Source organism: Hippoglossus stenolepis, chromosome 9, assembly GCF_022539355.2.
Source record: "Hippoglossus stenolepis isolate QCI-W04-F060 chromosome 9, HSTE1.2, whole genome shotgun sequence".
Classification (NCBI taxonomy): domain Eukaryota; kingdom Metazoa; phylum Chordata; class Actinopteri; order Pleuronectiformes; family Pleuronectidae; genus Hippoglossus; species Hippoglossus stenolepis.
Window position 1 is genome coordinate 17600462 of NC_061491.1, and position 14012 is coordinate 17614473.

The 14012-nt window shown below is 40.7% G+C and overlaps 1 protein-coding gene across 1 annotated transcript; it reads left to right on the top strand.

Moving 5' to 3' along the window:
• The first annotated feature begins 9886 nt into the window (after positions 1–9886).
• On the top strand, positions 9887–12376 carry gdnfb (glial cell derived neurotrophic factor b). The gene is made up of 2 exons (XM_035166372.2): positions 9887–10523; positions 11345–12376. The coding sequence occupies exons 1-2, from the start codon at positions 10268–10270 to the stop codon at positions 11914–11916; spliced, it is 828 nt and encodes a 275-aa protein (XP_035022263.2). The 5' UTR covers positions 9887–10267; the 3' UTR covers positions 11917–12376.
• Positions 12377–14012: the final 1636 nt, after the last annotated feature.

Here is a 14012-nt window from a genome sequence, read left to right on the forward strand (position 1 = left end):
CACAAGATGTCAGCGCGGGCATCCTGGATGTTTTGGCTTTATTTCTGGTTAGTGGGAGGAAGAGAAGATGCATCGTCCATCTGTATAAACAGTCTATGGTACCAACCTCCACCACCGTCCCAGGCACATAATACACAGGCTCTTAGAAATTCTCGTCTTCAAGCTGACTTCTAAAATTATGAAGTTTTGGCAGAAACTAAGTGGTAGGGGGCTTTGTAAGGGGACCCCGACCATGGTGTCGCAACAGTTTCTTGTACATATCCGATCATCTGCCAAAAAGTATCATTGCTGTGGACTTACACCATCAGCCGTCCTCCGCGGCTCCTTCTCAGCTTGAGGTCCCAGGCAATAGCTTGCTTTACTTACCCTGTTGCCAGGGGGCTGGAAGTCTGGGTACTGAGGGGGTCGCAGGTGCACAAATGTAGAACAAGATGAAGATAATATTGGGTAACTAATAGAAAGAATCGTGGATTTCAAGTGGCAATTGAATGCCTGCTGCGGTATAAAATGTTGACCATTTAATTTGAGAGTCATTACATACACTTTCTCTCAGCACCCCCAACTCTTACAAACCTCCAGTGCCAAAGCCCTGGTCGTCAGCTTCGACTATTAGGAATCTTGTGAAAATGACTTATTACGTGTTCTGCACAACTTTCAAAAAAAGCTGGAGCCTTTGATTGAGTGGGTCACATTAACCTTCTCCTGTTGGTTTTTCTCATTACAGTTTTCTATTCTATTAGGGCTACCATCTAACCAGCAGCCAGAAACCATGCAGGCTGATTTGTTAATCCATTTTCATTTGCACTCTGCCGCTCATCTCACTTAGACTTAATTTTCGGACTCAGGGATATTCTACATTTATTCAAAATGAGTATGCAAGATTCAGAAATAACACCAGCCCTCGATTAGTGGAGAATCATTTGAAAATCCTTTATCTAGTTCTGATTTTCCGTGGCCCACAGTGTCAGCTATAGAAAGTCTCTCCAAGCAGATATTCAACATAAGCCATTTTAGTTGTACATGTAAATTACAGTCATATAATCTATATCACACATTCATGAAGATTTCTCTGCTAGAATGGTGCTATTAACCTAAGGAGAATACTTACAGAAGGTGAATGTATTGAAGATGCCGTCATGTCGAAGTCACAGGACTTTGTTTCCTTTGCATCGATGAGGGGACGACGTGGCAGCTCTCGTTTTTCCATATGTCTGGTGCAAAAATACAAAATATCAGGTGCAGGCCAAACATGTTTTAATCCTCTGTACCTGCATCTGAAAAGGAGAAGTAAAGAAAAATGAGAGCGTTGTTGAAAAGAGAGTCGACTCCATTTAACAAAATGTCATCGCTCGTTTTCTTTTCAGTAATAGCATTCCCATGAGCAGCCAGAATACAAGATCATACCAGGTGTAGTAAGAGCTTGTAAATATCCGTGCTTAGAATAGAATGATGTTTTGACCCGGTCAGACAAAAGTCATCAAGAAGTTTGGGTCTTTTCGAAAAACCAACACACGTAACACTTTCCTTTATCTTTATCTGTTTTCTGGTGTTACACAGACATCCGTTCGCCATTGATCCACAAAACAAATCAGCCTTTTCAAACATAATCAAAAACCTTCCGAACAAAGGCAGTATCATTTTTTTTTTTTAATAGAGTGACTGTGATTTGTTTTCATTTCTGTTCCCCTCGTTTCCTCTCTTCACTCACATGTTCCACTTCTTGTAATGAAATGACAACATACTCTTTGGGTCACTGAAGCTGTGATCTGATTATCCGCAGAGGTCAGAGTCGGGTCAAGTGAGTGAAATGTCACCATTGCTGTTTTAGGACAAAGGGAAGACGATTCTTTTGATATATGATCCTATATCCTCAGACGTTGTAAAGCCTTTTTTCATTATAAGATATTTGCAGCAGGGTGAAGACAATGTAGATGATTAGTTACCTCTGAAGGATTTATGTTGTGTTCTCAACCAATTCTCATCTGTTCTCAAAAACTGATACACGAGTCATAATAAGACCTGATAAAGAATTCTTCATTTCAACACACTGTAATTGAACCTTGTGCCATTTCGTAAAAAAAGTTAACATCAATCCTTTCAGTGTTCTATTCTGACATGAGTGAAATGTCAGGCAAACACATAACCTCTGGACTTTGAAATCATGGAATCATAAAATTTATCGGAATATATTTCAACAAACTAGAACGACTCAGTAGAATCCCGTAATGAAAATAGTGAATTCTGAAAAATCTGCTAAAATGTTTAAGAATGCCTTACCTTGCAATGTTAAAGTCAAAAAACAATCCTGGGTCCGCCCCCTGATGTGAGTCAGCACAAAGGTTAGTGGATTCTTCTTGGACCCACATCCCTCCTGGAAGTTTCCTGGAAATATGTCCGTTAACAAATCAACAAACAAACCATCAGGGGGGAAAACATAACCTCATTTGCGGAGGTAATTAATAAACATTAGGACAAAATTTCATCTTAAACATGTTTAATTTAAGAGACTATAGAGGTTGTATGAGAACTTCATGTGTAAAACCTCTAAAAATTGTAAACTTTCAACTGTAAACAAATCTTTCTAGAGGATGTTGACAGTGTGAGAATGGTCATCACTGAGTTACTAACTGTAGAAGTGAAGCGAGGTGAAGTTCACCGGCTGAGGTGATGGACACTGATCTGCATGTCAGGGACTCACTGGTTCCATCTCCTGGACAAACACAACCACACAGGAGGAGATGGGGACAGAGAGAAAGACGATGACATAGATGGAAATGGAGACATTCACGTTTCAGCCAGTGACAAAACAAAAACAAATTGTTTTCATAGAACTGTTGTCATTAAAAACAGTAAAACTATATTAATTTTCTTTCATAACTTAACAAAAATAATAACCTTTTCCTTCTGGTGAGCAAGTTTACTCAAAGCACACAGGAAACAAACGGTAGCTTCCATTATAGCCTTGTTAAAGTAAAGAAATGATTTGTTACTTTGTTATTTAAATATAAAACAAGCAAATTAACCAGACTGGTGGTTTAGATAATTGTTAAACTCATTGAGAGGAACAGCAGCCTGCATCGTCAGGAGGGTGTGACATGTTTTGTTTTCAGATTTTAGCGGAACTAATATGTTATTGTTCACCGCACCACAGAGATCACTAAAAATAAAGATTAATTGATTTCAGTCTTTAGCTATGCCTTCTTTATTTATTAAATATTTTCAGTGTAGTATTTTGTACAGCAGACAGTCACTTTGCGGGAAGAAAGAAAAATCTACTGACGGGTAGGCAGCTATATTTAAACATGAAATAAATAAAAAACAATATATTACTGTCAGGCTTGATGTCCTGTAAAATGTATAACACATTGATAATAACAGGGGTTAACGGTGTCCTCTAGTGGCAGCTTTTAAGTCCTACAAAATGTATGTGTGTGTGTGTGTGTGTGTGTGTGTGTGTGTGTGTGTGTGTGTGTGATCAGCACATCTGGCTTCAGTGCTTTCAACTGGTAATAAACTAAAATGTCATAGGATTTAATGAATGTAGTCTTACGTTTCTACAAGCCATTTAGGTTTTACACAGCCAACAATTTCACACTTACAACCATTAAAGTGAATTGTTTGAACAACAGTTATTGACCCCACTGGGACATTCCTGACAAACCTATAATGCCTGCTCACCCTGAGGCTCCAGTAGCACCAATCCAAGGTGAACTAAGCCCAGCAGCGGATCAAGTTAACCTATGTAGCTAGAAACCAGCTTCTCCTGCTCCTGCTCCTTGGCAACTGCAGGGAAAATACACAAGCTGCCCAGTTGTTGTAAATTCATCTGGCATAAATAAAACAGTCACGTTAACAGCTCTGTGAGTTTGGATTTCGTGTATCCATTTACTCATTCAACAAATGCTTTTATTTGATTTGGCAAATATTTGAGTTTCAAGTGAGGGGCAACACTCAAGCTGCAGTACAGCAGGAGATTTTGCAGTAGACACTAAGTAGTAAATGTGTTCTAGAAAAAGTGCCAGGAGATCAAGTAAGGACCCGCACAACAAGTGAGGGAAGCCTTTATTAGTAAAGGTGACAAACTATATTAAAGTTTAAAAGGGGTGTAGATGTGCCATTTAGGCCAGAAAATCAGAAGCTGCTGGGATGGACTACAGAGCCAAGAGGATCCAAACAACGCAGCAGAATCATCACAAACACAAAGTCTCACTTTGGAAGCATAAACTTTTTAATGGAAAGTTGTTTAATAAAGTCGAAAAAATTCAAATGTGCGCACTTAGTTATCACAGTCATTAAATAAAACAATCGTTCACAAACAAGTCTACACTAGTCAATTTGACCCCAATTTCCTTCTCAGTCACGGACGTGAGCTCAGGGTTTTCACTTAACCAAAACTGATTGTTCTGTTTGTACAACTGTGGAAAAGTTTAGAGTGTGTGGTTACGTGTGGTTACGTGTGGTTACGTGTGGTTACGTGTGTGTGTGTGTGTGTGTGTGTGTGTGTGTGTGGGTCAACCATAGACTGTATATAAAGGGTGTCAACACAATCCTCAAAGTTCAGGTTTCCAATCCTCTGTGTAGGAGCTATTGTGTACTGTATTATTTTTTACCACAAGGGGGCGTAGGTTCTTTTGTATCTAGTTATTTCAATGGAGCACCAGTTGCATTTAAGAGCAGATTAGATCAGTTTTGGGTTGTAGGTGTTGGGGAGCAAACGGTTCTTACTTGATATGCAAGACAACTATTCAATGTCAGTTCATTATTCATGATTTTTTGTTGTTGTTGCAATAAATGGGAACATCACCCAAAAGGACACATACAGAGGACCTTATCTCATCATTTCCTTTGTAAAAACTATGCATCAAGAGCCTTCATGCTGCCTACGTGACTCTACAGGAGGGCCACTGCCCTCATTTCTAGAGTTTCAAGGTCCAGTCCGTTGGGCTGTAGCTCAACATCCAACATATCCAAAAAACCTGACCTATAGTGGATAAGGTCAGAACTCACATTCAGGCTTCTGGAATAATGAAACGTACAAAAAACTAGAACATTTCTAGTCAAAGCCTGTCACTGTTCTCTATATGATATATGAATTGAAAATTTGAACAAGTAACATATTGCAAAATCCCATTACCAAAAATAATTCATTTGTCTTACGTTTTGAGGGAATTGTGGTTACTACAAGAACTTCTGATTCAAAGTTTACAATTATGCAAGTGGTGTAAAAAAAAGTACAAATAAAATACTCAGGGATTTGTTGTACAGTACAAACTCTTTAATAAAGACTGTTAATGGAGGCTGTGTTTTCATGCATTTACTCTTAAGGATGAAAAGTGATCCAGAAACTAAACCGAGTTAAAATGCACATCACATGAAAAGACATGAAAACACAGGTGCTCCTCCGTGACCCTGCGCCATGAAAGGCTCCAAACATTTTAAGAAAGTGTCTTTGAATGTGCTTGAAGTGTGCAGGTTAAGGTTCTTACAGTGATACAATTAAACATGCAATTCTCCAAGGATCAAATTCATCAGCTACGTTTACATATCAAATTAAACCAAGATGTTTTCCCGCTTCAACATCGCATGGAGAGCACTTTAAAAACAAGGGAACCATTGTATTTGTTAGCATTAGCGGCTAACGCGATAGCTATGGTAGAAACAGGTAAGATCTCTCACCTGTGGGAGTTTTCCTCTGACAGCAGCAGGGACAGGTCCTCTGCTCGTTACTGACACAGGTGAGTTATGTTTAAACTGTTCTGACAAATGCTTTCACCATCTTTAAATGACTTTTACAGCTTCTGAACCCTGAGTGACAGTTTTCATTAGCGGCAGCATCTGTTCTCCTGAGTGCAGGTGGAACAGGAAGTGAACCTGACGTCAGGACACGGAGCTGACACCTGATTGGCTGGCTTCTTACATTGACACACAAAATATATAAAACACTGAAATGTAATAATAATACAGAAATCTGTGCGTATTATTTAACTTGAGATACATTAGGCATGTTTTGGTGTTAGATAGATTATGTCTGGGTATCTAGATTGTGAGCTTATTGTAGGCTACGTATTATTGTGTATACTGGAGTCTTATTCTCAGTATATCGTACATGAGGCTGTGTGAGGTACATTTTATATAATATTAGATGTGGGATGAACATTTAGATTGTATATTGTATATGTTGCTGTATGTGCGATATTCTGATTGTATTTATAGATTGTATCACTTATTAGGCTTAGTAGGCCTATTGCTTAAGATATTCTGTGTGGGGGTGAATGTGATTGTGAGATAGATAGATAGATAGATAGATAGATAGATAGATAGATAGATAGATAGATAGATAGATAGATAGATAGATAGATAGATAGATAGATAGATAGATAGATAGATAGATAGATAGATGGATGGATTTATATATATATGTGTGTGTGTGTATGTATGTATAAATACTGCAACATTGTAGCAGGACATGTGTAAAGAGGTGTAAGAAGAGCTCTCTATGAGATTTGATGATTCTTGAACATAGAGAGAGACAATGCTGCTCTTTGGTGGCTCTGCCAACCATTGAACAATTACAGTCTGGACTATGACTGTGTCTGGAATGCAGAGACACAATACGAGCCTGTATGATTGAGTTAAAGTAAATTGGTGCAGCTATAGAAGTGGAGCTTGATGTGGGCGGCCGTGGCCAGTAGCGATCGATAAGCAGCGGAGTGACATGTGCCCTTTTAGCTTGATTGCGCGGCTGCATCGTGGACCATGTGTTCATTCACTGTGCATGAAGGGAGACCTCACCCACTCATCTCTCTCTCTCTCTCTCTCTCTCTCTCTCTCTCTCTCTCTCTCTCTCTCTCTCTCTCTCTCTCACATTACTCAGGTGTCTCCCTCATCTGTAAAGTATTCTTCCTGTTGATCACTCCCTTAACACTCAGGAAGGCCTGATGTATGCTTGCTCTCGAATCTCATTGTCTTTTTAAATTGACGTCTTTGTCTCCGTCTTCTACGTGTACGGCTCCTCTTTTACATCCTAGAATATCAATATTCTCTTTTTCAGTTTTGCGCCATGTCCCATGTTAGAAACGTCATCAACATGCTCACTTGCTCGCTGTGAATTTTCCTCCTGGTTTCTGACCCTGTCACTCTGACACTGACTGATACTGTCATCACTTGAACCATGTCTGTCTTTACATGTCATCAATCCACTTGCAAATGCAGAGAAAACAAGACGACAGGACACATTATCACCAATCTCCCCTCTCTCCCTGTCAGTGTGTCAGAGTCAGGATATACTTTTTTGTTCCTGATAATCACTGCCCTGGCAGCCATTTCCCAAATCACACTGTCATCCAAAACGCTCAGCTCCTCCCTCCCACAAGCCATTCTGGAGCTGCAGTTTGAAGTCGGCCCGATAATGACGGGTGAAATGACCTGTGCAATTATCCGGTTACATGTGAGTCAAACTGAACCCCCGTCTTCCAAAATGGCTAACAGGTTCAATTGCAGATCAGCCCCCTGATTAGCCCCCGTGCCTTGCAAGGAGGGGAATGGACATCTGTTTGGTAAATTTGCTGCTTTGCAGGAGCGTAATCTGCTGGAGCTTGAGGTATATTTCCACACAGTGAGGCGGGAGAGTTCCTTTGAGCTCTCAGTTAACTAATTTCCCCAAAGCTACGGTTACAACTCATTTGGATGCTCCAATGGTTTTTTGCATGTTCAGTGTAGTCGCAATACAATGTGGCTAACATGTGTGCTCACAGTGACACAGGCATGATTCACCATGAAACACTACACTTCACAGGTGGAAGAGCATGTATGTTTACACATCTGCATAAAAAATGTCTTCGGATGCATGTATGGTGTGTATGTATTTCGCATCAACATTGTTCATGGACTGCTGCAAAGTTTAAGTCCAAAATTGGCAGTGTCAGTTGGAGGAAAGGGAAGTATTGTGCTGGAAAGAAGAAAGTTGGTATGCAACAGAGGACACGTATACTTTATCCTCAGTAATCACTTATAAAGAACAGAGGAAATTAAGGAAATGATGACTATGAACAACACAAAGGAGAGAAAATACTGCACATTGCAAGGGTTCATGTGATATTTGTTCAAAATCAGAAGACACTTGAATTGTCCTTTTACTTATGGCAATTCTTGCTCCTATTAAATTTGCTCTCTGAAACACTCCACAACATGTGAAATAACTGCACATTTGCTCGCACATGTCCACATAAACAAGGCTGGACCTCGATCCATCTGGACTTTGCATCAAACAGGATCATGTGGTGTACATTATCATCGACCGTATATACGCTATTTGTTCTGCTTAACCCGATCAAAAAGTCTTAAACCATTACAGCTGTGTGTGCCGTCAGTTTTACCGTGCTGCAGACTACAGTGAAATAAACAACTTTTAAGTACTCTTGGAAAGAGAGGACTTGACACGCAGGCCCCGTCAACTCCTCAGATCACTTTCACGACATCTCTCCTCTGCTTTCAATCATTAAATATTGTTTTGCGCAGTGCACATCCCTCCCTTGTTACGTTCTCTAAACATGTTATGGGAAAGATGAACAACAACATGATTTGACACAGTGTCATCTTCACATTTTTCCACTGTACACCGAGTATGGTGGAGGTGGATGCTGAGGTTCTGTGTTTCTTATTTTTGACGCTAAAAACACAAAACACATGGCGGGAAGATGATCCACAGTTTGTTGTCTTTCTCCGCATCATAATATCATGAATAAATAAAAAATCCCAAACATGCAAAAATGTATTAATAGTCCGAAATCGTTTTAATATGACCTAACATGTATTTAAAAATGTTCTTTTGCACCTTTTGTGTTTTAAATAAAGTTATTCTGCTCTGTTACACGGGACATCTATTGTACTTCTGTTCAGCCTGCACATAACTTTTTTATCAATATAAGTTTTTCCTAACTCTCTGAGGATTAAGGACAGAAGATGTTACACTTTGTACAGATTGTTAAGACCAATGAGGCAAATTGTCATATGTGAATATGCTCTATAGAAATAAAGATTGATTGATTGATTGATTGATTGATTGATTGATTGATTGATTGATTGATTGATTGATTGATTGGTGGTAGGTAGGTAGGTATAGGCAGTAGATTGGTTGGTTAGTTGGTTGGTTAGTTAGTTGGTTGTAGGTAGGTAGGTTGGTTTGTTCATTGATTACATGCTTGATTGAATGATTGATTGGTTGATTGATTGATTGGTGGTACGTAGGTAGGTATAGGCAGTAGATTGGTTGGTTAGTTGGTTGGTTGGTTGTAAGTAGGCTGGTTTGTTGATTGATTACTTGCTTGCTTGATTGATTGACTGACTTTTTAAACCATTGGTTCTTGACCTAACTTGAGAAAGACATTATGCCAATTTATTGGAATTAATGAAAATCTAATGGAATGACTCTTATCCTAACTTAGACGTGATCTCATCTATGTAGGGAAGCGAAGTGTTTAAGTTAATCTGTGATGAATATCAGTTCTGTTAAATATCCCCTGCTCATAAAAGCACTGTGATTCTAAGTAGCAACACAATCTCTGCCGTGTGTTTTGACTGGCTGATTGGAAACTCATTCCCCATCCAATATCAACCAAAGAGGGGAAGAAGGAAATGGAATCTGGAGTGTTGTTAGTGGAAAGTGTGAAACTTCTCTCTCCTCTCCCTCGCAGTCATCTGAGCCTCTTTCATAACACAACTCCTCTCTTCTCTCACCAATAACTCTGGAGTTCAGTCATGGTTTGGGACTCTTGTTGCAGTCTTCATGGGTGGAGACTGAGGATGGACCGTGAGACGTCACCACCGCTCCCCATCTCTCCTCTCAGCCCGCTCTCTTCCTCCAGGCAGTCAGGATTGTGATGGTGAGTGGGGATGAGCACGAGTCTGCGTGCGTCACCGCGTTGCGCAATAGAAACCGTGCGCACTGGATGAAAACCCCGGACTGTAAAGTGGGAATCGTTTATTTTTGTCTTCCAAGCGTCGCTGGATCCAAACAATAACTTCAGGGGGAAGTTATCCTGCGCTTCTGGCTTTGGTTTGGTGCGCCCTGGATGTTGCGCCACGCCGCACAGACCTGTGTCTGCCAGCTGGCGCGTGACTGATACTTTACATTGAGCTTCACCGTCTCCAGCGACCAGAGCCCGAGCTGGTGTGTTACACGTCTTCAACATGCGCTCGCTCGTCGTTGTCGCCAGATGAGAACTGGTTTTGCGTCGCGCCATGTCCTTCTGTGGGACTGAGGTGGACCATGAAGTTATGGGACAGTCTGACCACTTGTTTGATTCTGCTGAGCGCCGTGCACGCCAGCCCGCTGCTCCGGGACCGGCGCCAGTCAGCGTCCTCCAAGAGGAGAGGGCGCGCCGCCGCCGCCTCCTCCGCCTCCTCGGAGAGTCCCCTGGAGCTCCCGCCGGTTCAGATCCGCCTGTCGGTCTCTTCCGCGGGCATCAGCCGCTCTGAGGCGGACACGGCGGACTGGAGGGACACGCTGGCTGCTGGAGAGAAATGTAAGAGCCTGTGGGTCCTGTTCCAAAACCAGACTGCATTCAGTAGACTGGCTCTGAGTCCTGAATTCTGTGAACGATCAATGTCCAAAAATACAATAGAAATGAGAGTAAATTGGAAACATGTGGAACTGGCATTTAATAAAAACAATGTTAAATTTGATACAAAACAGCTCATTGAATTGGACATATTTCCTAGTGCAGCATCTAGTGTCATTGAAGCGTTGCAGTGATATCTGATTCTGACCATTAACCACTTAGCAATTAGGCAGTCTTCATTCAGAACAAGTGGTTTTTCATGTTATTTCTTTCGTCATAGCTTTTCTAACAGTGTGCACTACCCACATAAAACATGCTTATAGTTTTTGACAGAACACACAGAACATGTGACCCAACATACCATCATTTTATTTATGTTCCTGATTAATCTGAGTTTATAAAATGTCTTAATGACACAATGCCTGTCACTATTTCCTAATGCTCAAGGTGGTCTTAAAAGGTTTTTTTCACCACCTACTTATATTTGAATGTTTATTTCCCATATATGACTTAAAGATTCATTTTATTTTTTTCCTTTGATGGATTCATTATTTTTAACCTCTTGTGTCTCAAAGCTAAATATAAGCTGCTGCAGCTTCAGTGACGTCAATACAAACATACTGATTTCTGGTGCATAGATAAGAACAGAATGTACAGTATTTGTAACTTGGAGTTCAAAACACAAACAATGACACAACCATTTCTGCATTTGCATGTAGTGTCTTATGTTTGTTTGGTATAACATGATATTTATGAAGAGCACCATTCCTCTCAATGTGTTCCAGACACCATGGAGGAGCCCCTTCCCGGTGACTTTGAAGATTTGGTGGAATTTATCAAAGTGACCATCGGTAGAAGACGTCGCTCCTCCACCTCCACCGTGTCCTCATCTACCTCTTCTTTCTCCACCACCTCCTCCCCCTCCAAAGAAAACTTGAGCGGCAGCACTCGGTACAGAAGGGAGCGAAAGAAAGGGGCGAGCCAGCAGCAAGGTAAAGGAGGAAGAGGAGGAGCTAGAGGCGGAGAGACAGGCCGGAAGGTTAGAGTAGGAGGCGGCAGAGGACAGGGCTGTGTGCTAAAACAGATCCACCTCAACGTGTCGGACCTGGGTCTGGGCTACCGCTCCGGCGAGGAAATGATATTCAGGTACTGCTCGGGACCCTGCAGGAAGTCCGAGACCAACTACGACAAAATCCTCTACAACCTCGCTCACAACAGACGGTTTCCTCCCAAGGACACGCCCCCTCAGACTTGTTGTCGGCCAATATCGTTTGACGATGATCTCTCGTTTCTGGACGACAACCTTGTGTACCACACGATGAAGAAGCACTCTGCCAGGAGATGTGGTTGTGTGTAGGGACCAAGAACCGGTGTGAGGCTTTGTGTCATTTTACATTCTCTACCACTTTGAAGTTTGAAGTGATTTTTTTCTCCTAAGACGTTTCACATTGTGAGGACGTGTGAACCATGACCCGAGTTCATCAGTAACTGAGGAGAGGTGGTGGCCTCACTTCAGTTTCTATTCCAAAGCAACGACTCTTATTGATCCACGTCTTCTCCACCTCAGCCACTTCACAATATCCACAACTTCTTCTGCAGTGTAACCTCTCAGATCACAAATGTGTTTCAAACTCAACCTCAAAGACTGAAACCCATCAAACACAATGGATGATACAGCAGACTCAATCCGTCTACTACTGTATAGCACGTACAGTTACATGGACACACGTTATGAAAAGTATTTATGAAATGTTGAATGTATTAATTTATTGATATTTATTTTGTTTTTATAAAAGGAATAAATGTTATTTATTACTGTTATGTGATATTTTTAGAGTGTGCCAAAGCTTTAAATTAAATAATGTTTATTTCCATACAAAAGCAGTAAAAGACCCGGGTGGTTTAAATTGCAAAACTAGAATGGTACTCATTGGAGTGCATACCTCCCCAGTCCCCTTAGATTTAGACAATTCCTATATCTAAGTCCACATTACGTCATCTCGTACGTACATAGTTACAGGTTTTTATTTGTTACACCACAGCCCTTTGTGAAACCACATGTAAATCTGCTAGGTCCCCATTTTTTATTTCTGAGCTGCACCATACTGCCCACGCTCATAGATATTACTTTTGTCAAGATTAAGTAATGATTCTCTCTGAAATTGGTGAATATAAAAAAAAAAACACCCTAATTCGCAATGTTAAAGAAAGTGATGAAAATCAATTGTGGATCAGCGGCAAAATTGAATAGTTCTTTCTTTCTGCCAAGTTTGCTGGAAATTTGTACGTCATCCTGCTGACAAACAAACGTACAGGGGTGAAAACATATCTTCCTTGGTGGAGGTAATTATATTTTATCTCAGGTCAAAGGTGCCCTGTTGGATTCTCTTATAAACAAACACCTTCACTCTTGAAACTCTACAGCGCTACTAGTGGTGGAAAACTCCACCGGACACCTTTAAAGTTTTTCCTTGCAAGAAAACTTTCCTCAGTTTCTTAACGTTTACAATCTTCTATTATTTCAGTGACCTCTGACAGCATTGTTTTCTGTTTGTTTAGTTCCTGGTCTGACTCAAGCTGTAGCAAAACCTTTTGTTCTAAAGATTAGAGGAATAGTTGAGGATCCACGGTTCTCCTCTTATTGCTGTGGTGCTGAGACAACATCTCCTCACTTTAAAAACATAACTAAAGCATTATTTTCATACAGTGTTCACTTTTGAATTGTCTCGTTTAATTGTTAATAAATATTCTTACACACAGGAATCGATGTTTCAGCTTTTGTAGATGAGTTTTGGAAGAGAACCCACCCTGCTGTTAGAAATCTACCTTGCAACTATTACCCTACACTTAGAAGAGAGAAACTCCATAATGGTATTACATAAACGTGACATTGACTAAATCCCAGTTGGGGGAAAGACCTTTGAAAGTGAATGGTAGAAGAAATCAATCATTGTACTTCTGTCACTTTTTGTGTAAAGGAGGGAGAGGAACAATAGAGCAGAAATCTAATGAGTCCTTTAAGGAATGAGAGAAAACAGAAAGAGGAATAGAATCTGATGTTATCAAATGACAGGAACAGCCGTTTGTCCCAGGAGAGAATGGAGAACCGCGGTGTAACATACTTTATCTATAGTGTGAGAACAGAAGGAAGATAAGACGGACAGTGAACGAGAGAGAAGAAGGTCAAGTGTTAAAAGAAAACAAGATGGAAGACTGAGCAATGAAGTTTAGAGCTGAAGTGAACTGTATGTTTAAAGAGAGATAATGAAAAGACAGTCTGATTAAAAGGTGGCAGACATCCAGAGCAGACAGCGATGTAGTAGAGCAAGTCTTGCTTTACTAATGTGTGCGGTCGATACATGATCCGTACTCCACTCGCTCACATTTCACAGGCCTTCCTCTCTGTGTGTCTCCTGAACTTTGAGTCAGAGCAGCCTGGTTCAGGAACTACCG

Bases quoted from the DNA above. Each gene is read 5' to 3' on its own strand.
- gdnfb (XM_035166372.2), top strand. From the start codon at position 10,268: ATGAAGTTATGGGACAGTCTGACCACTTGTTTGATTCTGCTGAGCGCC. The intron at 10,524-11,344 runs GTAAGAGCCTGT...AATGTGTTCCAG, and splicing joins GCTGGCTGCTGGAGAGAAAT to ACACCATGGAGGAGCCCCTT.